This window comes from Leiobunum rupestre, chromosome 7, assembly GCF_980474605.1.
Source record: "Leiobunum rupestre chromosome 7, qqLeiRupe1.1.hap1, whole genome shotgun sequence".
NCBI lineage: Eukaryota > Metazoa > Arthropoda > Arachnida > Opiliones > Sclerosomatidae > Leiobunum > Leiobunum rupestre.
The window spans coordinates 45,984,456-46,009,741 of NC_143390.1; the positions used below are offsets into that span (position 1 = coordinate 45,984,456).

Consider the following 25,286-nt stretch of genomic DNA (forward strand, 5'->3'; position numbering starts at 1 on the left):
GTTTCTCTAAAAACTCTCGAAATAAAATCTGTTAAATTATAAAATCCCAGACGTATTTGTCCGCCGAGAAAGGACAGTTTTAGCGCTTCTTTATAGCGACGGTCTTCGGCGCTCGCAGTTTTAATCTTAAGCAAGTGGCATTAAAAGTTGGGGGTAACATTTGAAGGGAATCTTTAGGGAATCGCTGTCCACCTTAAAAAAAGGCGGCTAGGCTTTTTGGAAAGTTTTCCGCGCCCGTTCGTCGTCGTCTCTGCCTTATTCTAAGGGATATAGAGTTCCGTCGGCTCTTTTAAAAATCGCTTTTGGTCTCTACGTCCTCTATCTTGGCTGGTGAGGTTCCTACGAGCCGTATATAGAGCCAGAGAGAGAGGCTAGTCAGGGAACGATTCGTCTTTATACCGTGTTGGCTCGCAGGAAATGCTCGGATAGCTCTTCACTCCGTTCCAATCCTCGAGAGTGAAATAAAATGGCTTTTAACCTAACCTCTCTTCTCACCTCACCGTCGTCTCCTTTTCCTATCTTGTTCTTTCTTCGACAAACTTTTCTTTTCTCTCTGTGTTTTTTTTTTGTCTTTGGAAAACCGAAAAGTTGTGAACTGCGACGAACCACCGAAGATTTCGAACGGCGCTTTCAAACTGATGGACGGCAACACTTTCTATCAGAGCCGAGTGGCCTACGAGTGCTTCGAGAATTACACCCTGGTTGGCGAGAAGGAGAGGGAGTGTCAGGCTGGTGGACTCTGGAGTGCCAAAAACCCCGTTTGCAAACGTAATAAAGATGTTTTATTCCTACAGAAAGAACCTTACTTTTTGTTTTTGTTTGAAACCTCTCTGTTCCGATCTAAACAATTGATCGATTTATTTTTCGGAGTTTGGCCCGTCCATCTGATTCGGGCCTTCTTTCATTCGTTTTCGTTTCGTTCAGTGATTGATTGCGGCGATCCGGACACGCCTCCCGGATCTTACGTGGTAGCCGAATCCACGACTGTCCATTCCCGAGTCGAGTACCGTTGCGAACCCGGTCATTTGATGAGTGGCGGAGAGGTCAACCGCACGTGTACCATTCACGGCAACTGGTCCGGACAACCTCCTTTTTGTCGATGTGAGATTGTCGTTGACTATTATTTATTCGTCTCCTCGTGTCCGACTATCCTAGAACCTTTTTTTTACCTTGTCGTTTAAGATGTGGACTGTGGCAGAGTGTCGGTTATTCTGAAAGGGGAAGTCATCTACTTGAATCACACGACGCATTTGAGCAGCGTCATGCGTTATTCGTGCACGCACGGTTTCAGACTGGTGGGTATCGCCCATCGTCATTGTCTGCCCGAAGGAAGATGGAGCGGAGCTTCTTCCAAATGCGAAGGTAATTATCCAATCATTACTGACGTTCTGGCAAATTAAACCAACGAATTACCTTCGAAACAGAAATCCGTTGCGTTCCACCGGAAGTACCCAAGAACGCCACTGTCGTGTACGGCGGAAACGATCGTAGTTCCGCCGATTCCTTCAAGATTGGCTCCACCGTCCAGTATCGTTGCGTCCAAGGTCATCAGGTCAAAGGGGAATCCCTCCGCACCTGCGACAATAACGGATTATGGACTGGCAAACCCCCGACTTGCGTCTGTACGTTTCAACTTTGAATTGAAAATTGACCGTTCTTTGTCCTACAAAATTGATAATTATTTTGCTCAGATATCGACTGCGGTTTGCCCTTGCCCGTCGACCACGGACATTGGCTATTGTCTTCAAACACCTCGCATTACGGAAGTTCGTTGGAATATAAATGCGAGTCGAATTTCCAACTGGATGGCCCACCTAGACGCCTCTGTTTAGAGAATGGTACGTGGAGTGGTTGGGAACCAAAATGTTCCGTCGTCTCTTGCGGAAACCCCGACACCATGGACGACAAAACGATGGTAGAAGGGACGGAACTAACTGTCGGAGGTATAGTCACTTACGCTTGCGAGTACGGATACATCTTGAAAGGTACTTCCGCTCGAACGTGCAGAGGAAACGGAAAGTGGAGTGGAGAAACACCTTTTTGCGATCGTAAGTGATCATTCGCTCAAATTTGCAATTAACTTTTCACTAAGACAAAAACGCCACGGCGGCAAGTGTCGGCGTAGAACTTATCCACTGGGCCAAAAGGCTTTCACTAAGACAAATAGCCGCGACAGTGAGCATCGACGCAAAAATATTCTGTTAGGCCTAACGAAGATTTTTTGGTTTCGAACTTTTATGCCTTGACATTCGTCGTCTCAGCGTTTCGAAGAATGAATTAAGTTAACTAAGAATTTGTTGCAGTAGCATTAGCCTCTTGTACCACCCTCACGTATTTTGTAGCGAAAGTTCGTGTTAAAGAAGGGGTACGACGGTTCAACTACCTTCTGATTCATGCCAAATTATGTATCGTTACAGTTGTTGAACGATTTTCGTTTCTTCCGGTTGTGACGTAAAGATAATTATAGGAACGGTATCAAATTTACTTGTTCGACGAGCACGTGTTTCAGCTAAGTTTGAACACGCACGTAAAATATTTGGTTTTCGGCGCCATTTTGATTGATTAATTTTAAACAGCTTTTGAACGCTTTGGCCGTTCAGCAATTTTTAACGTAACGATAATCAATCTGAACGAATGTTCACGCAATCACAAGGATTTTGATGGTTGAAGGAAGCCAAGTGTCAAGATAAAATCAAAATCCGGTGAGCTTTTACTAGAAGATACGCGAGTGGGGAGTGTCGGTTTGGTTAGCACTTTCGCCTCGCAGTAAGAGGAGCGTGGTTCAAGCCCAACTTGTGGCACTGGGTGGGAAGTCAGAACCACTCCTTCCGCGTTGAGTTTGCCAGTTCTCTCCACACTGATTAAAAGGGTTTTCCCCCTGATTTCGGTTTTCTTTTCCATAAAAACTTGTAGAGGTTAACGGTAATAGTAAGTGTAGGGAGCTGCTGGCTCGCGTGGTAAGAAGGGCTTGCCACCACCCTCCTACGCATTGTAACCTGTTTAACGGCATTAAAAGTCGCTAGATGACTCGCGCCTTAGGGGATTCCTTGGATATTAGCCTAGCCATAAGCCTATCAACCCTAAGGCTAGGCGCCCACTGGCTCTCCGTTTCGTATACGTCCTGCCTTCCACAAGGCATTGTCTCCGTTACGAAGCAAAGTCTTGTGGAAGCTAGGACGGAGATGTTACGAAGAGCAGTGGGCGCCTGGCCTAAGTTTGAATCGAAAGGCAGTGTTGGTTCAATCAAACGACTGGCGAAAGTACAGCGCTAAATCCACCCGGTGGCGGAAAAGAGAAACGTAACGCGTCTCGCAATGCATGATGCCAGCTGCTTTGGTAAGAGAGAGGTGCGTAGAGAGAGAAAGGGGGAAGGAAGAAGCTTCAATTTATCTCTACCAGGTGCCGATTTCTTATTTTTCGCCCGTCCAGTGGTGGTACAAAGGGCGCTATGCGCGTTTTAAACTTAGAGGTTATAGGCTTATGGCTGAGGGGTTGGACATTTACCAAAATTCCGTAAACTTTGTCTAAAATCGCAAAATCTTTTAACTCTCTCTATGGTAAATTAACATTGAAATCCCAAAATCACTTCAAAAAGTAATGATAAAATCGCCAAAATCTCTACGAAATCCCGAAATCCCGTACAAAATAATGGCAAGTGTCCGACCCCTCGCTTATGGCATAGCTGATTATAATATAGAATCACTACAGTCCCCGAATTCATTCCTAATAACTCTCGAATGTAAACCTGAAAGTTTTCATTTTAAAGTGGTGGATTGCGACAAACCGACTGTGATTTCGAACGGCCGAGGCTTTTTGGGGAACGGAACGACGACTTACAACAGCGTGGTCGAATACCAATGTTTGCCCGACTTCCATATGGTCGGGGAAGCGGCCAGGACGTGCCAAGCTTCCGGTGAATGGAGCGGATCTCCGCCAAAATGTACGGATTTGCCCGCCGTAGCGTTAACCGAGGACGACGGTAAGTGCGTCTATTCAATTTTAAGTCCTTCGCTTAAACCTCTGATGAGTTCGTTTCACGTTTCTCAGATCTCGAATTGCAAACGGGAGAAGCCGGTTTTGAAATGTCCAAAACTATAGGTACGTTTAAATACCATTAAATTTGCAAGTCACCGGAAGTAATATAATATACTATATATCCTGGTTACGCACCTTCGCAGGCTCCCGTTGATTTTCCGAAATACGTTTCAAAATAAATAGTAGAAAAATTGCTTTTAAAAATTAATATTTACATTTTACTTCGTTAGGTGGAGTAATTAAATTGCCCCAAAGTCGAATATACTGCCAGAACCATGGTTGGACATAAGGATATTTTTTTTAGAAGTCAGCCTGACTAGTGAGCCTCCTACCTTAATTTATTTTAGTAGTCACTGACTAGTGGGGGTATAATAACCAGAAGGACAGCCAACATTTTGCTTTACCCTTTAGATTTAAAATAGGAGTTTAGTATCACTTGAGTTACATGATGTGATTTTTTTTAATAAAATTGGATTGATGAATGATGAATTTTATGATACGCCATATTCGCCATTATTTATGAATATTTAGGTAGGTAAATTTATCACTAGTCAAATTGAGCCCCCAGATTTCGATTAATTTTAGTAGTCAGAGCATTTATTTTCGTTTATTCCCATTCGACCGAAATCCCATTCGACCGAAAGAATTTTAAAATGTAGCCCAATTGGCGGGGTGATTTGGTATTTTATTTATAAGGTATGTACTATCGAAGATCCATGTTTAGGTTAGGTTAGGTTAGGTTAGGTTAGAGTTGGTTAAGTTAAGCACAAACTCAATTTTTGATTTGACGATAATGGTTTGGAAGCGATTATTTGCGCTAATAGGCTTCGAGCTTAGGAAATATAGCGCCATCTGCCTTAATATCCGTCAACTAAATATGTTAAAAAATAGCTTGAATGACTTTTGAATTTTTCGGTTGAACTTTCAGCTGTTCCACAGAGATAATTTTGAACGAGCAGAGAGCTTTCATATATTTAACGGGGAAGACTACATTGGCCATTGTTTACTTTCGCGCTATTTCGAGCTGAACTCTTTTAATTTTGTATTTTAACTTATAAAATTAATATTTAACTGTAGAACAGCCTCTTGTTTAGTGCTTAAAATAATTTTGACAATTTTAAATTTTAAAATAATTAAGTTATTACGTTTTTATTCGGACCCCCGGAGCTAAACAAGTTGGGCAAGTGGACAAACTACCCTTTAGTTGGGACCTGATATCTCGTTAACTATTATTATTATCAAAATTATTTTAAACTAGAGGAAGGTTCAGCCTAATAAGAAAAATATAATTCAATCAGGGGCGTAGGAACGTTCTAGAAGTTGGAGGGGGCAAAGATAAACGAAAAGGGGTCTGGAGAATGGTTTTTAATTTTTAATGGAGTGTAGCTTCTCCGAATGCATGTTACCACTATGTAAATGGACGGGAAAAGACTGAAATTTAAACACAGTTGAGGTTCTATAAACTGTATATGCTTTTAAAATGATAATTTTAGACTTTTGAAGATTTCAACTGACTTAAAGGTTGGAGGGGGCAATAACATTAGTTGCCCCTCCCAGCAAAATTCTAGGGAGGGGCATTGCCCCCCCTGCCCCTCCCGGTTCCTACGCCCCTGAATTCAATTATGTAATTGTTAAAACAGAAACGTTCAGCTTGAACGAAAAAGAAGCTTTTACTGTATTCTTCCCCCTTAAACGGCGATACTTATGACCAAAATTTAAACTACGCACGAAGCCTATTGAAAAGTGCCTCGAGCCTGCAAAGGTACACGGCCTAGCCGGATACTTCTCTCGTAAGAGATATGTTATAAACTTCCGAAGTCACTTCGTAAACGTGTTTATATTCAATGAATGTCCCTGCCAGGAATAGCCATCGCAGTAGGCGCCGGAGTGCTGTTAATTCTAATCATCACAGTGGCTGTTCTTTGCATGAGAGCGTAAGTTGATTTTTTTCCTTTCTTCATTTTATCGCGAGTAGGCCTTGGTAACCCCGCCAGGCCAATTTAACCGATTCCCAGTTATAAATTCGTGAGCTTTAGCGTGTCGCAAATTTTTATCTGACTCTCGCAAACACTACCTTAGATTATAATATCAATAATTCCAGTAACGTAATTGAAAGCCCCTTTTTGTTCGTAATTCCGGTAGTTGCCAAGCACGCACTCGAGCGCGTGCCCGCCTCTTTAATGAAAAGTAAAAACAATAAACAAACGAGGGAACAGTAATGAAACACATCGCGTTTTCTAATAAACTTAAAAGAGACACAGTTGTCCCGAAATGTCCGCCGTAACTCCCTTCCGTATCCGTGGCGTCAGAGGCACGTAGTGGACGCCACGGAGTTGCGCGTTGCATTTGGATGACGGCTAATTTGGTCTAAAGGTTCCGGCAGGTGCCTCAATCGATACCGGAGAGAGAGGGAAAAGTGATTAAGGGCCCGCGTCCCCTCCGGCCTTTTTTGGGGTCGCCGGGCGTTTATTTAGGGTTATTCGTTTCGATCATAAATAAAACGCTCCCACGTTGTTTATGACGCGAAAATTAGGAAAGGCAAAGCCGTGAAGAACACCGAGAACGTGGAAGTGAACCATCGGGCGGAGGACAAGGATTCGGCCACCGTCATGTCGTACGCCCAGTTGAGCCTGGAAGCCGAGCACGCCAGCAACAATAACATGCACAATAACGGGGCCATCAGGCACAACCCGAACGGCCTGGTGACATTCAGCAGCCAACCACAGGCGCCCCAGAGTCAGCCCATTTACGCCAACGTGACCGTCAACGGCCAGAGCGTCAGGGGCGGCGCGGCAACCACGGCCACCGTCAACGGCCACAACCGTCACCACCCAGCCAGCGCGGCGGTCATGCAAAGTCACAACGTCTAGCAGAGGGCGTTCGCGGGTCGACCAGACTCGCGATCGGTGACGCCGCCACTCATCGCCCTACCAGTCAGAGAGACCACTGTTTAAGAAGAAGCTCCTAGTTCGCGCGACCATTATTGGAACAATACGATTAACTAAGCGGAATCTTGTCGCTTCTCCCTGTGTGTGTGACGCCCTTTCGATGACCGCGTGGACATTTGCTCATCCGCGCCCGATACGCGCTTTAAGTTGTGACTCTTAAAATACTCCCAAAGAATTATTTAAAAAACACGAGACTTCAACGAAATATAACGTATAGTATTGTGACGTCAATTATTGTGACGTCTGAATTGAAGTCATTTGCACCCCGTTCAGAGACTGAGGGGATAATTGAAACTGGACATAAAACCATGACCTCCTCGAACTGTTCAGACGAAATCATTCGAGGTGTTGGCAATCTGAACTTTCTATATTCGTTTTCTACTGTCTGGCATTCCTGTCCAAACTTTCGTAATTTCCTACTTAAATCGTACCCCCCAAAAGATGTTCCCAACCAGTGTTTCGAGGTGAAATCGAAAAATTAGTAAAACTTACGGTGATATTTGAAATGAGGTGTCGCTGAAACCATTGTCCACAAACTACTTATTCCGAGGACTCGCGAAATTATACGCTTCATAAAGTCGATACGCTACGAATATGGGTAGCGAGTCCTGGACTAAATGGTTTGTGGGATTTTTTGGGGGGATAATACTCGACTGCTATCGAATCTTGACTACAACTTGTGTAAACGTGTATATTATGGAACCGGGCAACTTAAATTTTTCAAACTAGCAGAACTTTTTTAATTTAAATGTCAGTGGCACCAAATACTTATTTCACCACTTCGAAATATTAGTAATGATTAAGGACCCTCTACTTAATGTTAATTTTAAGTTGCCATTTATATTTATCAATGACATTCGTCGAAAAATTTAGTCTTTAGGTGAAGAGTCACATTCTGTTTGACAGAAATCTGGCTCATTTTGAAAAACGCTCCTCCGTATAAACCAACAAGTTTTTTATTTATACCAAGTGAAAATGACAATCCTCAGACCATGGAAGGAACCAATGATATAGCATGCCATTGATTATTAATGGGAGGATCATACTGGTAGACCCTGAAGTTAATTGGGATTAACGTGAAAAATGGCCTCAATATAATCATTCTCGCTAGGTATAAATTAATAATTGATATAAATAATTTCGAGGTGAAATAACAATGTTTTTTCTACGCTCTCGAATTTACCATTGTGTTTTTCCAAACGTCCTTTCGTATTTTATACGACAATATCAAATGGAAAGGTTTAGTCCTTTCAACGGCGATTTTATCGTTAATTTACTACTTTTACGCTCCGTGGTACTGTTAGGAGCGATAAATATTTCCCTAGAAATAAAATCTTGTATGTTGGCATGTCAAATGTCTTTATAATCTTTTGTCTATGACAGAAACGAAATTGAACCCGGTGTAGTTGTGTACAACGAAGGTACGGTTAAAAATGTAGTTCTCTATAAATAAATATAGTTCCGAAGAACCCCTCCGCGGTGATACGGAGTGCCCTAGTCTGTTTAAGTACTCCACAAAATATGCGTGTACTTAAAAAAGAATTTATATCAAAGCGAATTGTGTTCTAACGAAAATTATAACACTTCATTCATTGCCCCCACCCTTATAAACTTTACAATTCTCTCTATACATTCCAATTTTTACTAAATAAGGAGGATAAAAATTATAAATTCGTCATTTATTTATGAAGTTTAAAACGCGCTGTATGGAACGAAATATTTGTAGAAAAAAAAATAATAATGAGGTTATTGAAACTTTTATACGTGGATTTAAAGTTATAATTGTTTTTGCATATAGAATTATATTCCTCTTTTCTTTAAAATATAGAGATGAAACCCATCTTTAAAAGATAAAACCCAAATCCTGTTCTAATTCCCCCGGAAACGATCATGCACGGTATATTTACAATTTTTATTTGTAAATTTTATAAAGAAGAAACACGAGAATAAAAGTGCACCTAATTAAACTATTAAATGAAATATTAAATTATTTAGCAGACGATGATACCTATTTCGACATTAAATATTATTAGTAAAAATCGTCCTCTGCTTAAAATTAGTACATTACTAGGATTTAGTTGAATATAGGGTACCAGAGATCATAATTATGTTTGTGCGAAAAATTACTACAGGTTGATCTTAGCTAAAGGACGAAGAAGTTTATATTTAAATTTCCCAAAAATTTAGGAAGTCATCTATTTTACTGAAGCAAAATATACTACACTTTGATCTTAGCCAAACGATAGAGAAGCTTATATTTAAAATTACCAAAAATTTTTGGAAGTCACCTATTTTGCTGAAGCAAAATATACTACACTTTTATCTTAGCCAAACGACAAAGAATCTTATATTTCAATTTCCCAAATTTTTTAGGAAGTCACCTATTTTGCTGAAGAGAAATATACTACACTTTGATCTTAGCTAAACGATAGAGAAGCCTATAATTAAATTTCCCAAAAATTTTAGGAAGTCACCTATTTTACTGAAGTGAAATGTACTTCACTTTGATCTTAGCCAAACGACAAAGAATCTTATTTAAATTTCCCAAAAATTTTAGGAAGTCATCTATTTTTCTGAAGCCAAATATACTACACTTTGATCTTAGCCAAACGATAGAGAAGCTTATAATTAAATTTCCCAAAAATTTTAGGAAGTTATCCATTTTGTTGATGCAAAAATATACTACACTTTGATCGTAGCGAAATGATTAAGAAGTTTGTAGTTAAATTTAAATAAAAATATTTTGTGAGGATTAATATATTTTTACACAAAACAAATTCTTTTAGAGGTTCCAATCTGTTCTGTTTTTCAAGAACTATATAGCGTAGAAAGACATTAGGCTATCACTTGTGGACAAAACAAACCAAAAGAACTAGAAATGCTAGCTCATTCTACCAATTAAGTGAAACATTAAATTACTTAGCAGACGACCGTACCTATTTCCACATCAATTATCATTAGTAAAGATCGTCTGCTTAAAATTACTACTTTATTACTTTTTTTTAACTTTAATAAGGAAAGTTGGAATTCCACGTAGACCTAATTATACAGGTGGATGGGGAATAATTTAGACTTTTTTCCACCGCGTAAGCCATCACCCCTTTTGAAGCGCTTACTATTACCACCCCCCCCCCCCCTTTTTGAACACCCATCAGAAGCCGTTTACCCCGAGCCCCAATGGAATATTGAACCCATTTTGCATTCCCCCCAAATGGTGGCCCACCCTTTTTGCATCGACGAAAAATGAAGAAAAATTCGCTGGTGGGACCTGCTAGAGTTCCTCGCTATAAAGAGTCTCGACCAACACCAGGGAACTCCATCCAGAGCCCAAAATTCGAAGAGAGACCCGATACGGAATATCGTCATCCCACAAACGGACAGATATAGGCTTCAGGGGCGTTTTCACCGTGAAAACTACGATAAAGATTTTTTTCGTTCTAGCTTCGCTTATCTCTTCCAGTATACATATATATAGTTCGAAGAAGAGTATTAGAATATTTTGTTCATAATATATCATCGTCATGAATCGTTCTTCGATAAGATCCTATATCGGTTGCGAATCGTTGGCCGTGATCGCGGCCATCGGCCTCGCTCTGGTGTCCTTCGTCGCTTGCCAGTATTGGGATATCGACAATTACGCCTCGGCCTCGTATCGTCGAGTAGACGGAGGATACTACTACTACAATCAGCATCGAGTCGCCGCCTTACCCGCCGTCGTCGCCGCACCAGCCGTCGCCATCTACGAAGAAATGTCCGTCACTGTCGCCTCCAACCGCTTCTCCGATTTGGGCGAAGGCCCGTACTGGGACCCCAACAGTCAGAGTCTCCTCTACGTGGACGCCTTCGTGGGAGATATCTGCCGATTGATACCCGAATCGGGAGAGACGGAAGCTATTCACTTTGGTAAATATATTGCTTTTTTTTCTTCTTCTAGGCCGTTTGAAACGCCCACTACCTCCCTCTACTTTACGTCGCTTTCACTTCCTTTCGTAGTTTAGTTTCCTAAACCAACTTTTTTCTGCGGTCGAAGTTGCGATTGTCGATATGAATACGTCCCTTTCGTCATATGTTATAAAAATGCAATATTTTAAAGAATTGGACTGATTTTCAAAGATTTAAGGGGGAAGACTAAAGTGGCCATTGTCTACTTTCGCGCTATTTCAAGCTGAACTCTTTTAATTTTGTATTTTAACTTATAAAATTAATATTTAAGTGTAGAACAGCCTCTTGTTTAGTGACTAAAATAATTTTGACAATTTAAAATTTAAAAGTAATTAAGTTATTACGTTTTAATTCGGACCACCGGACAAACTACCCTTCAGTTAGGACCTTATATCTCGTTAACTATTAATTTTAGAATTATCAAAATTATTTTAAGCACTAAAGGAAGGTTCAGCCTAATAAGAAAAATATAATTCAATCGTGTAATTGTTAAAACAGAAACGTTCAGCTTGAACGAAAAAGAGGCGTTTACTGTATTCTTCCCCCTTAAAGAAATATTTTATGTCGGCCAATATTTATATTTATCCCTAAAATATAGCAATATATACTTTGACAGTTTTCAAAATAATATTTAAGGCGAAATTTTTTAGTTAGTTTATATACTACAAACAGCCAAGGCTAATACGTTTAAACTGAGCTCGGCAAAACAGATAAATTAACCGCCAAATTTCGTTTATTCACAAAAATGTATTTAACTGTTTATTTAAGGATATTATTCGCGGTGTTAATATGCACAAAATAAGTTTTAATTCGGATAATTTTCAGTTATGGATAAAAACAAACCCCAAGCTCAATTTAAACGTATAGGGAAAATTCCTTGTAAATTGTCGTCGATTGAGTAAACGTTATAGCGCTTTTAGTAACCTTGGACGTCTTAAGGTATGTTGTTAACCTGTACTACCGTATCCGCGCCCCGTCCGTTACACCTGTACCTATTCGTTTCTCGAAATCAATTTCCAATTTGTAATCAATTCCAATTAAACGCTTTAAGGATTAGAAGCTGATCCCAATTTTAATTAAATTCAAACGTATCGTGTCTGTTTTAATAACGATAAGTGTCAAACACTCCGCCGACCAAGAGAGATTCGCTGATATAGGTCCCGTAGAACGCAATATAATTTTTTATCTGGATGAGGGAGAGGTGGGTGGGGGGTTATATTTTTTGCCGCGAAAATTGATTGTGTAAAAAGTTTTCTTGGCTGTGGCGCGGATGTGATATGGAAGAGAGATGTGGAATATATCAGATTTTCGGGCAATTTTTCCCAACTCTCTTCAATTCGTTTAAAATGAGAAATGAAAAATTGAAGTACTTTTGGCCAGATTTTTCGGACCATATATACTGTTTTTTCGTAGCGCCCTCTCTTAGGTGTCAGTTAAAGGTCGAACATCAGGGTTGGCTGATTTCAATCGACTTTTTTCTGCAATCATTTATTTAAATAACGTAAAGAATTTCGAGGGAGGAATAAAGATTGCGAAAAAGAGATAAAACTATTTAGAAGAACACTAATATTAAGTTAAATTTATTTAAGATTTCATTTAATTTTAAAATCCATCATTAGACAGGAAAAGATGTATTAATTGTTTAAAAATAAAAATATCAATACATTAAAAACCGAATAAATTAAACGAAATCGATTTAAATAAAAAATCGATTGTTATGATTGTCCAAACAAAGTGTTACCCGAAACAACAGTTTCTCAGGATGGTTTAGTGTTTTGAAAAAAATATAAGTACATTTTTGTTCTATATATGTTTAAATGTTTTATGTTACGTAAACTATTTAGATTTTTAAACCATAATTTTGTCGTATCATCAATTAATTATTTTTTCTTTTAAAGTTTTACGAGCCTTAAGTCTATAAACTAAAAATAGATAACTGTTGACGGTTCTTCTCAAAGCATTTTGTCTTATATTTCTTATCTTTTGACCGACGGTGACTTCATATACGCTACCTTAGAGCAAGAGTCAAGCAAGTCTGAAAACCCCTATTTGAGAAAAACCACTTTTAAGTTCGAAATCCAGCATAATAACAATGATAATAAATAATGAAAATTGATAAAAATGGAGTGGAAATATATATTGAAAATTTAGTACTGAGTCATCTTAATTTAAAAACACTCAAAGATTCTTAGTTTGAATTTCTTTCAATAGTCACGTATCTCGACTTACTTGACTTTTGCTCTCAGGTAGCGTATAGATCTACTGAAAACTCTCCTTACCGTCGAGCCATTGTCTTATCAATTAATTTAAAGATTCATCAATTCAGTTAAAAAATATCAAATTAAATTTTAACAATTTGTCATATTCTTTTCTTCAGGGACCGAATTCGATACAATAATAGAAATTATTTATTAGAGCTTGGAAACATATTTCAAATTCAATCGTACTTTCTATCAAAACAAGCTTTCGCGAGCTTACGAATCTTTTCAATTTGTTTTTTGAATCCGTGAGCGGTAGCTACTTTTTAAAGTATGTATGGCTTGTCAAGAAACGCGACCTTTCATATATATTTTCCCGAGAGTAATATTGAATTCGTTTAAAATAGGCCTTTCTGTCCGGTAAATAATTTATGACGTTTTTGTAAAAACGCGCGCCAGAAGAAATCCCCCCAAATATACCCTTCAGAGAACAAGCTTTAACCCAATATGTGAATGGTACATTCACGACGGTCGAAGGCAAATACAAGAAGAGCGGACGAACAAGAAATCGGAGAATTCGTTTTACGGATTTGAACTATCGAATAAAAAAACCCCCGCCATGAATCGAAGTCATTATATTGCTAAGTACGGAAGAGCGCCGTTCGGTCCGTAAGGTTTCTTACGCGGACGAAAATAGATTTGGACTGTTGGCCACTCACTACGGCCTATCAATCTATATTCTATATATATAAAAGGTTGAAACGTTGAGATGGAATAGAAAAGATTGTGGGCTTTTTAAAGGAACTATCCGCGGGGAAAAATCCATTGTTGAAAAAAAATCGGCACAATGCAAACTTAAGTACAGTGTAAAATTTGAAAAATCGACTCGGTTAAGATGGCCATTTTGTTAGTAGCCAAGGGCAAAGGTCGGTCACCGGGGTATTCACCTCTCGCAACAATGTATTATGCCCTTAGGAAAAATATCAAAGCTCTCTTGATTTGTAAAGCTTGTTTTGATGTTGACGTGACCACCAATTTTAATAGGAGAATCTCGAAGGATATCCCAAAATACTCGAGAAAGATTCCACTCTCACCGTCTCTTCTCGTAGGCCTGTAATATGACGTTTCCGCCTCTAGAAAATACAAGCCTTAAATTAAAATCAAATTATAGCAACTGGGAAACTTACGCCGACTATAGATTTCACTGAAAAGTGACAATGTGAAGTCTTAATAAACGGTTGCGACATTTCAGTGGCCTATAATTCATTGTCCAAAGGGTACGTGATTTACTAGATAAAATAGATTTAATTAACGTTTATGAATTTTCGAAGAAAACTAATTAGCGCGGGTTCTTTGTCCGTGAAAGGTAAATGTCTTCTTAAGTTCTTAGAATGCGGGATCTGTTTATGATTGGCGGTCTCGATCAAATGTACAGCGTCATTCCCATCTTAGATGATGACGATTATAATGAAATATTACTTTCCAATTAAGTCTAGAATTTTGTTTTTTCACTGGCAGAGGGCAAAACCGTCACTTTCGTCATTCCTTATGCCAGCAATTCGCGGAAGATGTTAATTAGCGTCGAGAATGAAGTGCGAGCTTTGCATTGGGACACTCGCTCTACCGAACTGATGGTTATTCCTGATTCGAAGATTGCTGGAAACAGATTTAACGACGCTAAAGTCGACTATTACGGAAGGCTTTGGGCAGGTTAGTATCCTTCAGAGAGCGGCTATTTGGGACAGAAACGTTGCCCTCCCCATACCCAGACCATCCAATACCAACCATTCCCGTTTAGATTTGACACAAGGTTTCCTTTTTGAAAACCATTACTGATATTAAATAAAACATATCCCATCCGTATATAATCCAATTCCAACCATTCCCGTTTTGATTGGACATTAGGTTTCCCATTCGCAACCATTACCGAAAATAGATAAAACAATCTAATACCAACCATTCCCGTTAAGATTTAACACTAGTTTTCTCATTCTCAATCACTAAAGAAAATTTATATCGTCAGGCAATACAATACCAACCATTCCCATTTAGATTTAACACCAGGTTTCCCTTTCCCAACCATTACCGAAATATAGATAAAACATATCCCATCACCAGACAAACCATTTTCCTTTCCCAACCATTACCGAAATATAGATAAAACATTTCCCATCCCCAGACAAACCAATTCCAACCATTTACCTTTAGATTTAACACTAGGTTTCCTTTCCCAACCATTACCGAAATATAGATAAAACATTTCCCATCCCCAGACAAACCAATACCAACCATTTACCTTTAGATTTAACACTAGGTTTCCTTTCCCAACCATTACCGAAATATAGATAAAACATTTCCCATCCCCAGACAAACCAATACCAACCATTTACCTTTAGATTTAACACTAGGTTTTCCTTTCCCAACCATTACCGAAAATAGATAAAACATATCCCATCACCAGACATTCAATTACCAACCACTACCGTTCCACTAGCAACCATTTCCGTTCCATTCTAGCTGATTTTTTTTATTTTACATCCATTCCCGATCCGAATATATGATACGAATCTGACCTTCGTCCATTACCACGAAAATTGCATCGGTTATTATAGTAAATGGCAAAATACAGTTTCCACGCAGTAGTCGTCTTCAAATTCAATCGCGAACAATTGTTTTTTAAATGTTTAAAAATATATATTTCCGAAGGAACATTGAACGGCCAACACAAGGAATCTGGTTTCCTGTATCGAATCGACACGAACTTTGAATACCATCGTTTCGCCGAGAAGATGACCGTCTCCAACGGCATCACTTGGACATTGGACAACCAGCGTATGTTCTTCATTGACTCCGACGTTCGCAGGATCTACGAGTTCGACTACAATGTCGTATCCGGCGATGCCAGTATGTATTGATAATTTTCAAAACCAACCAAGGATTCTGTACAGAAGGATGAGTAGCGCTCCGTAAAACGTGTTTTAGAAAACGCACGGCAGCATCCTCGCTAACTATTAAGAGCAGGGGCGTAGGAACCAGGGGGGCAGGGGGGCAATGCCCCTTCCTAGAATTTTGCTGGGAGGGGCAACTAATATTATTGCCCCCTCCAACTTTTGGTCAGTTTAAACCTTCAAAAGGCTCAAATTCTCATTTTAAAAGCATATAAATCGTATAGAACCTCAACTGTGTTTAAATTTCAGTCTTTTCCCGTCAATTTACACAGTAGTAAAAAGTACACATGCATTCGAAGAAGGTACACTCCATTAAAAATTCAAAACCATTCTCCAGACCACTTTTCGTTTCTCTTTGCCCCCTCCAACTTCTAGAACGTTCCTACTGCCCTGATTAAGAGAGCCTCTAAATGCGGGGCATGTTCTTTCGTTATCTTAAGGACAAATTCCAGTGTACATCAAAGCGAATAGACTTGACCTTAACGGACTCAACGTGCATGACCACAGCAAAACGCCGTAACCTTTTCCACCTCCGCTGCTCATCCTCCTATACAGAATCCTAACGTTAAAAAAATGCCAAAATCCTTTTTCATTTTGCTTAAATATTTTCTTTGTTAAGGTAACCAGCGTGTCTTGGTGGACTTTAACGTCCACCCAGACTTCCACGATTACGGGTACCCCGATGGCATGACCATTGATGAGGAGGTAAACCAAGTTACAAACTCCATTCAATAAGTACGTTAAACTTAATTTTTAATATTTGCAGAACAAACTTTGGGTGGCCTGCTTCGGCGCTGGGAGAGTGGTACGAATCGATCCTGATACAAGTAAGAAACCTGATTATTATCAAAAGCATTGGTGGTTCTAACTTCTCGAATCTGAATATTACAGCTCAAATACTGAGGACCATCGAGCTCCCAGTGAGTAAGGTGACATCAGTCGCTTTTGGCGGTGCCCACTATGACGAGCTTTACATCACAACAGCCAAGAGGGACTTGTCTCCCGAACAAGCGCACAAGGAACCTTTAGCCGGAGCTGTCTTCAAAGTAACTGGACTCGGTGTCAGAGGCAGACCAGCTTACGCCTTTGGTCTTTAAATTAATCAACGCGCGCTCTTAGCCGAGGAAATTTTTAATATGATCTCTATCACATACGTGTCATCATTATATTCGTTATCTCCTTAATTTGTTTCTTATTTTTACGATTCGACATTTGGATTTAATTTGGCGAAATCATAAGCGTGGGGAATGAAGTGTATTAAATTTTTGAGCGACACCTACAACGAATATTGTTTTAATTAAGTCAATTTGAAGAATAAAAACAAATGTTTTTTTTTAAATTTCGTCGCGCCTTTCCTGTTTACAAATGATATTCGGGTCAAAATAGTACCGGTACTTGTTGTTGAACGAATCTGGGACATGGTACAGCCTTGATTTACTCTCGCCGACTAAACATCGTTATCTGTGTCGCCGAAAATATAAAAGTATTCGTATTCAACTACTAGTCGTTACTGAAAGGGCACTATTATACTTTACTATGGTTTCTCTCTCTCTCATCTGTCACAGCTTCCAATCGTCCAACTTCTTCGACGCGTGTACAAATGGGGGGCCTAATCAAGTTCAATACGAGTTGATTTATGAGAAGGGAGTCTTCCTAGCAGCCAAACGAGCGGCGATTCGGTCTAGAAATATATTTGCGTCGGGTATAGTGTTTTTGTCGAGTCGTTTGTTCCAAAGGTTCTTTCGGCGCCCCACTGTTTAATTCTGGCTGAATCGTCTCTTATCTCCGGGCCTTAGTTTAGATTGGTTCGCCCGCTGCAGACGAAGAATAAAATTGATATCGTCGCGAAATCTTTCTCGCGGAAGAAGTCAAGGTTCCGTTTTTAATTCGGGCGAATCATTTACTGGAGTGATTCCAGTTCGTGACAGTTCGCCAACTTATTCCCCCGGGGAAAAAAATTAGTTAGATTTATTAAAATCGCGCCTAGCTTATTTTCCTCCGCTCAAATTCCCAAAGTTAGAAAACATGCCCATGAGGATAGAAACGGTCTCGAATAGGAGATGCAAATTGGCTGAAGGTCCGCATTGGGACCCCAAAACGAAAGAGTTGCTACACGTTGATATTAAGGCTGGTGATGTATGTAAACTGAATCCGGAAACGAGACTTACGGAAAGTCGACATCTAGGTACGTTTCTTGTTTTTGTAACTGTGCCAATTTATGATATTGCGTGTAAATGTCAAGTTAGTGGCGTTACTAAAGACGGTTTCACCCAGTGTGAATATTTATCGTTACTAATGGTAGTCGTAATTTGTAAATAATAATATCATAATATAATTTTAAAAAATATACACGAATTAGGCAGCACTAGTATAGTTTTAGCTTGGACCAAGGAATACATTGGTCCAAGGTTTTAGGTATATTACTAAGTTTTATTAGTATTCAATTGTGTTTATGTACAAAAATTAAACGCACGATCGAAAAGGAATAACGAAGACAAGAAACTTAACCATTTATAAAAAATATTATTATGATTTAAGTGTCATATCTGAGGATGACATACTGCGCGGTCCCTAGTGACGCCACTGTGTCAAGACGACCTACGTTTAACTAGCTATATACGGTGTCTTTACAGATGGGTTAGCGACTATGGTCGTTCCTGTAACGCCACGCTCAATTAGTGGTAACCAAAAAAGCCAGCAACTACTGGTGTCACTCGACAAGAAGCTCGGGTATTTGGATTGGGACAGCGGGAAATTCAAAGTAGTTAACACGCTTGAAGACAACACGAAGCAAAATCGCTTCAACGATGGCAAATGCGATAACACCGGACGCCTTTGGATTGGTTTGTAATCGAAGTTTGACCTTGGACAAATTAACAATTGGACCCGAATCACATGCAAAAAAAAACCTTTTCTTCAGGCATCAGCGCCCGCCAGCACTCCTAACGAGAGAATGGCGAAACTTTCCCACTCAAATAAAAAACGGGTGCGTTAAAAAAATTTGGATATCGAGCTAAAGATATTAGGTCTAATTTCGTTCACTTATTGTGTTTCGAATTTCGGACAAGCACAGCCTGTATTAAAACTACCAAGCACGCATTCTAGATTCGGGTTCAGCAGATCATTTGTTCAAGGTTGAACGTACTTACGTCCCTTAGAAACGCGAGAGGTTATACAAAGTTCGTATACAATCCAATTACGATAAGTGTTATGTTATTTTACATTTTATCTTGGTTTTTCTGTCTGAGCCGGGACGTCGTGGGGTGATTTTGATAAAGACCCTTCTTACTAAACGATGTAAGACTGATTAGTCGACTCTTTTCAAGTAGCCGTATGATTACTTCATTAATAACCAAGAAATTAACATAATAAAAAAATATCAAACGCTTATCTCCGGTACTTTGGTGAAGATTACCGCACAGGCATATCAATAACGTAGCCCGAATTTCGCTTGGATAGTTCATGTATTTCTGGCTATATGCAGTGGCGAATTATATCATAGGCGCGCGCCTAGGGTCTCGATAGTGGTCTCTGGAGGCCTCAAATATTACATAGCAATATAAAAAAAATTTACTTAATAAGCTAGGCTAATACGCAAGGCACCAAGTCATCTAGCGACTTTTTTTGCCTTTAACTCAGGTGGCCGGGTGAAACTGCGTAGGAGGGTGGTGGCAAGACGCGAGCCAACAGCTCCTTACACCGCATTATGAGAAAATTGCGCCTAGGGACTCGAATGAACATAATCCGCAACTGGCTATATGTGTGGAGTGATGTAGAGTCGTATCCAGAAAGATAAGCGCCTCTAGTGAGAAAAATACTAAAAAAGCAAATTACCAACGTCTCACCACTGTACCCTGCACATGTTCAATATAACCGCGAAGCTTATATTAGGCCCAATTCCTTAATATGAAGTCCACGAAAAAATGTACGGTAAAAATTGAACACGCGAAATATAGGTACAGACACACTTATGTTATGGGCCTAAGGGGGTGCCTTGGGTATTACAGGGTTTCCACCAAATTTTGAGATTCAAATTCCCTGACCATTTTAAAAAGTTTTCCCTGACTTTTAAGGCCCAACTTTATATTTTACTTTTTTATCAAAAGTTAATACATTTAAAAGGCGTTATATAAGGTTATTGTAAGGTTGAAAAGATTAGGAAATAAATAGTAATCATAGAGTTTATCATAGATCTAGAGTAAAATTACCCTAAAAAAAGTGTCAAGATTAAATTTAATTCCCTGACCTTTCATTGAATTTTTAGGCCTATTTTTAACTTCTCTTTTTTCCCTGACGTGTGGCAACCCTGTATTAGCCTAGCTGATTATAATTTTTTTTAAACTTAATTATAAACTTAGGGTCATACATTTTGGCGGGAGTGTCGAGCTGGCAACGCCACAGAGGCCCGTGTTTGTGAATTGTGAAAATGATGGTGAGTTTCATATTTAGGTACAATGGCACTCATCACTAGCCCAAATAGTTTCCAAAACGATAAAGGAGCTTTATACCAAGTTGGGTCTAACTTCAAATTTACGAAGAAATTGTGTCCTGTTAGTATCTCCAACGGCATAGCATGGACCTCCGATAACAAGACCATGTTCTACATCGATTCGATCGCCAGACGAATTGATGCCTTTGATTTTAACGCCGAGCAAGGATTAATAGGTAAGGATGAGAATGCAATCTGGTACCTAAGAATATGAGCTACAGAAATTCAAAACCCATTCCAAGGAGGATAGGAAGGGAGGCGAAATAGGAGGGATGAACGCACTAGCATCCTTGTAAGACGTTTAGCGCGCGCTCGGCGGGAAAATTTCGGAAAAATGGCGACAAAATTGCGGCCGCTACGCTACGTGTTGCCACCATTTTTCCGAAATTTTCCCGCCGAGTTCGCGCCAAACTTCTTACAAGGGCTGCGTTCAACAACTCTAAAAAAGCTCAGCGCTGAGCTCAACGGTTAGTGGTTTTTTGCTGAACTAGTTTTTTGACTTCCGGTATGGACGTCACGTTGATCATCGGAGACCATAGAAATCTCATAGGTAACTAGAATGCTGCCGCCTACGGCCGAGCTTGACGCCAGTTCGCCTTGATACTTCAGCCAATGAGAGGCCGTAGAGTGGTTCCGCCAAGGAGGATAATAATCCTCCTTGGTTCCGTTACTATAGCGGGAGATAGGTGACGTCATTCTCTCCGGTGACATTAAATTCTTGGCAGAACCGCTCTTTGAGCTCTGATTGGCTGAGATCTGGCTTCGTCTGCCACGGCGTTTGGCCCATTTGCCAGTTACACGGCAGCATTCTAGTTACCTATGAGATTTCTATGTCGGAGACTCAGCGGAAACATCGGCTGAGCGAGATGGTTTTTCCGTTGCTCATCGGTGTCGTGACGTCATTCGACAAAGTTAAAGGAGGGGTAGAAGACGATATTTTGTTCGTTAAGTCAGCGAACTATAAATCGTACAACAACTTTTAGATTTTTGTGACGTAGCGTTGATTAAAAGAACTCAACGATAACTCAACGGTTATTCTCCGTTGATAGTTGTTGAACGCAGCCAAGGATTCTGGTGCGTTCATCCCTCCTACTTCGCCTCCCTTCCTATCCTCCTTGCCAGGGGTATGAATTCCATAGAAATCTCATAGGTAACTAGAATGCTGCCGTGTAACTGGCAAATGGGCCAAACGCCGTGGCAGACGATAGCCAGATCTCAGCCAATCAGAGCTCAAAGAGTGGTTCTGCCAAGAATTTAATGTCACCAGAGAGAATGACGTCACCTATCTCCCGCTATAGTAGCGGATCCAAGGAAGATTATTATCCTCCTTGGCGGAACCACTCTACGGCCTCTCATTGGCTGAAGGTTCAAGACGAACTGGCGTCAAGCTCGGCCGTATGCGGCAGCATTCTAGTTACCTATGAGATTTCTATGATGAATTCCCGTCCTTGCCCATTCCCACATAATTTGTAGAGAAAGTTCGTCTGCTTTCGATGTTTCGAGAAGCACACTTACGATCGCCATCTCGCTGGTGTGGCTCTTTAAATCAAACATCTTCAATACAATCGCTAAGATGTAATATTTCCGAGAGCCAGAACCTTCAAGTTACTGTTTCTTGAAATAATGGAAACTTTTCACCCGTGCGGAATGCAAAAGTTTTTCCTTTTAACCAGGTAGCTTTTTTGACATATTAAGGCTTAGCAAAAAATTCGTTCTGTTTACAGGTGAAAAAAATTATTTCAACAAGCACTATATAAACCGAAACTTGAAGGTTCTATTGCCCATTATTGTTAGGTACCTGAATTCGTTCATGTATTGCTTTTTAAGGTTGAGCTCCAATAATGGTTTTAAATGTTTTAAGACAATCAACGGGTATTGGTGGATTTTAAAGACGAAGCAGGAGTTCCGGATGGAATGACCATTGATATCAATAATGTAACTTTTTAAAATTGAAGATTTATTAGTTTAACCTAGGAGCAACAAACACATAAGGAAAACACAGCCCGTCAAAAGTCGTGCATTTTCTTGTGTACAATTTTCATTGGTTAGACTCTTTAGCTCCTGCTGCCGTTGGAAGGGGAAAATTCGGAAATTGTCTTCCCCCTTTCCGTAAAACGTTCAGCATAAAGGTTCGTCCAATGAAATTTGTACACAACACGGCATTAGCATGTTTAAACGCTAGCTGTGTTCTCCTTGTGTTTGTTGCTCCTAGTTTTAAACTTAGTTAATGCATATTTTCACAGCATCTTTGGGTTGCCTTTTTCAACGGTGCCAAAGTGGTGGAGGTGGACTCCGAAACAGGTGTGGTCTAGCATATTCAGTTTTTGGTTTTACCGTCAATACGTTTATGTTTCACATAAGTGTGTTAGTTCTCCTTCCACGTGTAAAAAACTTACTGAGAGCTATTTCTAGAATGCCCACACATTTTCGGCCTATTGAGTCGATAACATGTACTAGAGATTCAACCTACTGTTGTTAGAGCTGACAATTTTGTAATTACACAACCGCCATCTCTAGATTCGTTTCTGAAGTAGACGACAGTTTCTAGAATCCAGCGAGCTTTGATAATCAATAGTTCAACAATGAATCTAGCGATGGCGCCACGTTAGCGCCTTTCTCCATGACCGCGTGGAATCTCTGTAGCTTTTGAAGTAAGCTGTGCCGAGGTCTAAGACCGGAGGGTGATCGTTTCTTTTTAAGTTACGCATTTTTATAACTAAATGCTTTTATATTTTTGGGTACGTCTACGTAGCTACACCATTGAGTTGGGAATATTAATCTAGAGATCCAATCAAATCTGCTCCCCGCGAAACAAGTTTTTGAAAAGTACGAATGTACCGTCTCCTCTAAAATGACGAGAAAACGTTATCATATGACTCGTGGCGCCATCCATTATTTTTGAAAAAACAAATATTTTTGCTGGAAAACGCGTCTTATTTGAACGAATCATTGAGAGATAGACGGCGCCACGGGTAGAATGATAAACTTTTGAAAGCAGACGGCAGTATTCTTATTTTTTAAAAACTTGTTTCGCGTAATACTGAAATCCGACGTTTTGATTGGACCTCTAGATTAATATTCCCAACTCAATGAGCTACACACAGCAATTATTACGACTGACTGAAACATTTATGGAACATAATAATTGTAGGCTTATCATTTCATAGACAGCCTATCAAATATACTGTTTTACATAGGACGATTATTATCCACTATTATCTTGCCGGCTGACCAAATAACTTCTTGTTGCTTCGGGGGCCCGAATTTAACGGATTTGTACGTCACATCCGCTGCCGAATTCTACACGAAAGAACAATTGAACGCGCAACCGGAGGCTGGCGCTATATTCCGAATCAGCGAACTCGGAACCAAAGGATTTCCAGCGAATAATTTTGTGATTTAAAACTATTCTTGTTCGGGTAGACGATAAAGGGTTGAAGCTAATTTGCTGAAAAATAATTCGAAAAAGTACTGCTAAGAAATAATTATCGAAATTATTACCTTGTAAACATTTTAAAGAATTTACATGTCTAGGGAATTGGGGGCCTAAACAATGCACACAGCTAGCTGAACCCGATCTTAGCGTTGATTGTGTATGGTGCAATTGTGAAGTAAAATATTTTTTATTAGATTCAAGTTCTGTTTGTCTTTATTCGCAGTAATAGCATTTATATTTATAACTAAATTTTTTTATGTGATTCAATTTTAAATTCTTTAAGAACTTTGATGATAATTAAATTTTTGGTGTGTTCATTTTCCGAGCCTCCGTCATTCAAGAATCAGATTATATCATAGAAATCTCATAGGTAACTAGAATGCTGCCGCCTACGGCCGAGCTTGACGCCAGTTCGCCTTGAACCTTCAGCCAATGAGAGGCCGTAGAGTGGTTCCGCCAAGGAGGATAATAATCCTCCTTGGATCCGCTACTATAGCGGGAGATAGGTGACGTCATTCTCTCTGGTGACATTAAATTCTTGGCAGAACCGCTCTTTGAGCTCTGATTGGCTGAGATCTGGCTATCGTCTGCCACGGCGTTTGGCCCATTTGCCAGTTACACGGCAGCATTCTAGTTACCTATGAGATTTCTATGGATTATATCGTGGTAATATCTTAAAAACCAATAGATGTTTCCATAAAATAAAATGAATAAAAAGTAAAAAAATAGAATATGTTACTCTTATGTCACAAAACACGGCTTTATTATAGGGCTGTGCGAGTACTCGAACATCATCGAGTACTCGGCCTTTTTGAGGTCGAGTACGAGTACTCGACCTTGAATAAGTAATTGGAGAATACTCGTCGATTACAGAATACCTAAAAATTGCATATTCGGGTACCCGATTACTCGAATAAGGGACTTGGCAGTGCTACGTCACAGTTTTTTTTTTCAATAGTTTTTATCATGGGGATAAAAATATTACCACAATGGCGGCCATGGCCAAAGCTACGGAGTGCCAAGTCTCTATTTTGTTTTTTTCTATCCTCGTTGCTTCAAAGTTCAAAGAGGGGTTTTTACAACTTTTTGGGGGGCTATCAACGGTACCTACAAAGTTGTGGAAACTAAGGTTCATTTAAATTAAATAAATATTTTTCAACATTGAAAGTTATTTTATACTCCTTTTAAATTTAATTTCATAATTACTTGAATAAAACCAGCTTCTAATCAAGTACTCGATAAGCCGACTCGTTAAAAATATTACTCGAGGTTTTATTTTAGTTACTCGAC

General features: G+C 39.6%; 3 protein-coding genes across 3 annotated transcripts in view; all 3 read left to right on the forward strand.

The window, feature by feature from the left end:
* Positions 1-7,841, forward strand: part of fw (CUB and Sushi multiple domains furrowed) — a 148,937-nt gene extending 141,096 nt beyond the window's left edge. The window contains exons 12-20 of the mRNA XM_090181670.1: positions 589-768; positions 925-1,101; positions 1,183-1,362; positions 1,425-1,622; positions 1,692-2,048; positions 3,767-3,979; positions 4,048-4,098; positions 5,897-5,969; positions 6,569-7,841. Coding sequence (XP_090037796.1) covers positions 589-768; positions 925-1,101; positions 1,183-1,362; positions 1,425-1,622; positions 1,692-2,048; positions 3,767-3,979; positions 4,048-4,098; positions 5,897-5,969; positions 6,569-6,905 — 1,766 coding nt within the window. The 3' untranslated portion in view covers positions 6,906-7,841. The remainder of the gene's footprint in view (positions 1-588; positions 769-924; positions 1,102-1,182; positions 1,363-1,424; positions 1,623-1,691; positions 2,049-3,766; positions 3,980-4,047; positions 4,099-5,896; positions 5,970-6,568) is intronic.
* Positions 7,842-10,513: 2,672 nt separating this feature from the next.
* Positions 10,514-17,368, forward strand: LOC149936527 (regucalcin-like). The gene is made up of 6 exons (XM_090180918.1): positions 10,514-10,886; positions 14,642-14,833; positions 15,830-16,027; positions 16,691-16,776; positions 16,838-16,898; positions 16,963-17,368. The coding sequence occupies exons 1-6, from the start codon at positions 10,733-10,735 to the stop codon at positions 17,166-17,168; spliced, it is 897 nt and encodes a 298-aa protein (XP_090037044.1). The 5' UTR covers positions 10,514-10,732; the 3' UTR covers positions 17,169-17,368.
* Positions 17,369-17,883: 515 nt separating this feature from the next.
* LOC149936528 (regucalcin-like) lies at positions 17,884-24,196 on the forward strand. Its single transcript, XM_090180917.1, has 6 exons — positions 17,884-18,256; positions 18,705-18,914; positions 20,521-20,736; positions 22,422-22,495; positions 22,804-22,861; positions 23,758-24,196. The coding sequence occupies exons 1-6, from the start codon at positions 18,097-18,099 to the stop codon at positions 23,961-23,963; spliced, it is 924 nt and encodes a 307-aa protein (XP_090037043.1). The 5' UTR covers positions 17,884-18,096; the 3' UTR covers positions 23,964-24,196.
* The last annotated feature ends 1,090 nt before the right edge of the window (positions 24,197-25,286 follow it).

What these genes read in the sequence shown, in the direction of transcription:
- LOC149936527 (XM_090180918.1), top strand. Translation starts at nt 10,733, where the DNA reads ATGTCCGTCACTGTCGCCTCCAACCGCTTCTCCGATTTGGGCGAAGGC. An exon ending in TTACGGAAGGCTTTGGGCAG is followed by an intron (nt 14,834 to 15,829) that starts GTTAGTATCCTT and finishes ATATTTCCGAAG; the next exon opens with GAACATTGAACGGCCAACAC. An exon ending in ACGAATCGATCCTGATACAA is followed by an intron (nt 16,899 to 16,962) that starts GTAAGAAACCTG and finishes TGAATATTACAG; the next exon opens with CTCAAATACTGAGGACCATC.
- LOC149936528 (XM_090180917.1), top strand. Translation starts at nt 18,097, where the DNA reads ATGCCCATGAGGATAGAAACGGTCTCGAATAGGAGATGCAAATTGGCT. An exon ending in TACGGAAAGTCGACATCTAG is followed by an intron (nt 18,257 to 18,704) that starts GTACGTTTCTTG and finishes GTGTCTTTACAG; the next exon opens with ATGGGTTAGCGACTATGGTC. An exon ending in GGAGGTGGACTCCGAAACAG is followed by an intron (nt 22,862 to 23,757) that starts GTGTGGTCTAGC and finishes TGTTTTACATAG; the next exon opens with GACGATTATTATCCACTATT.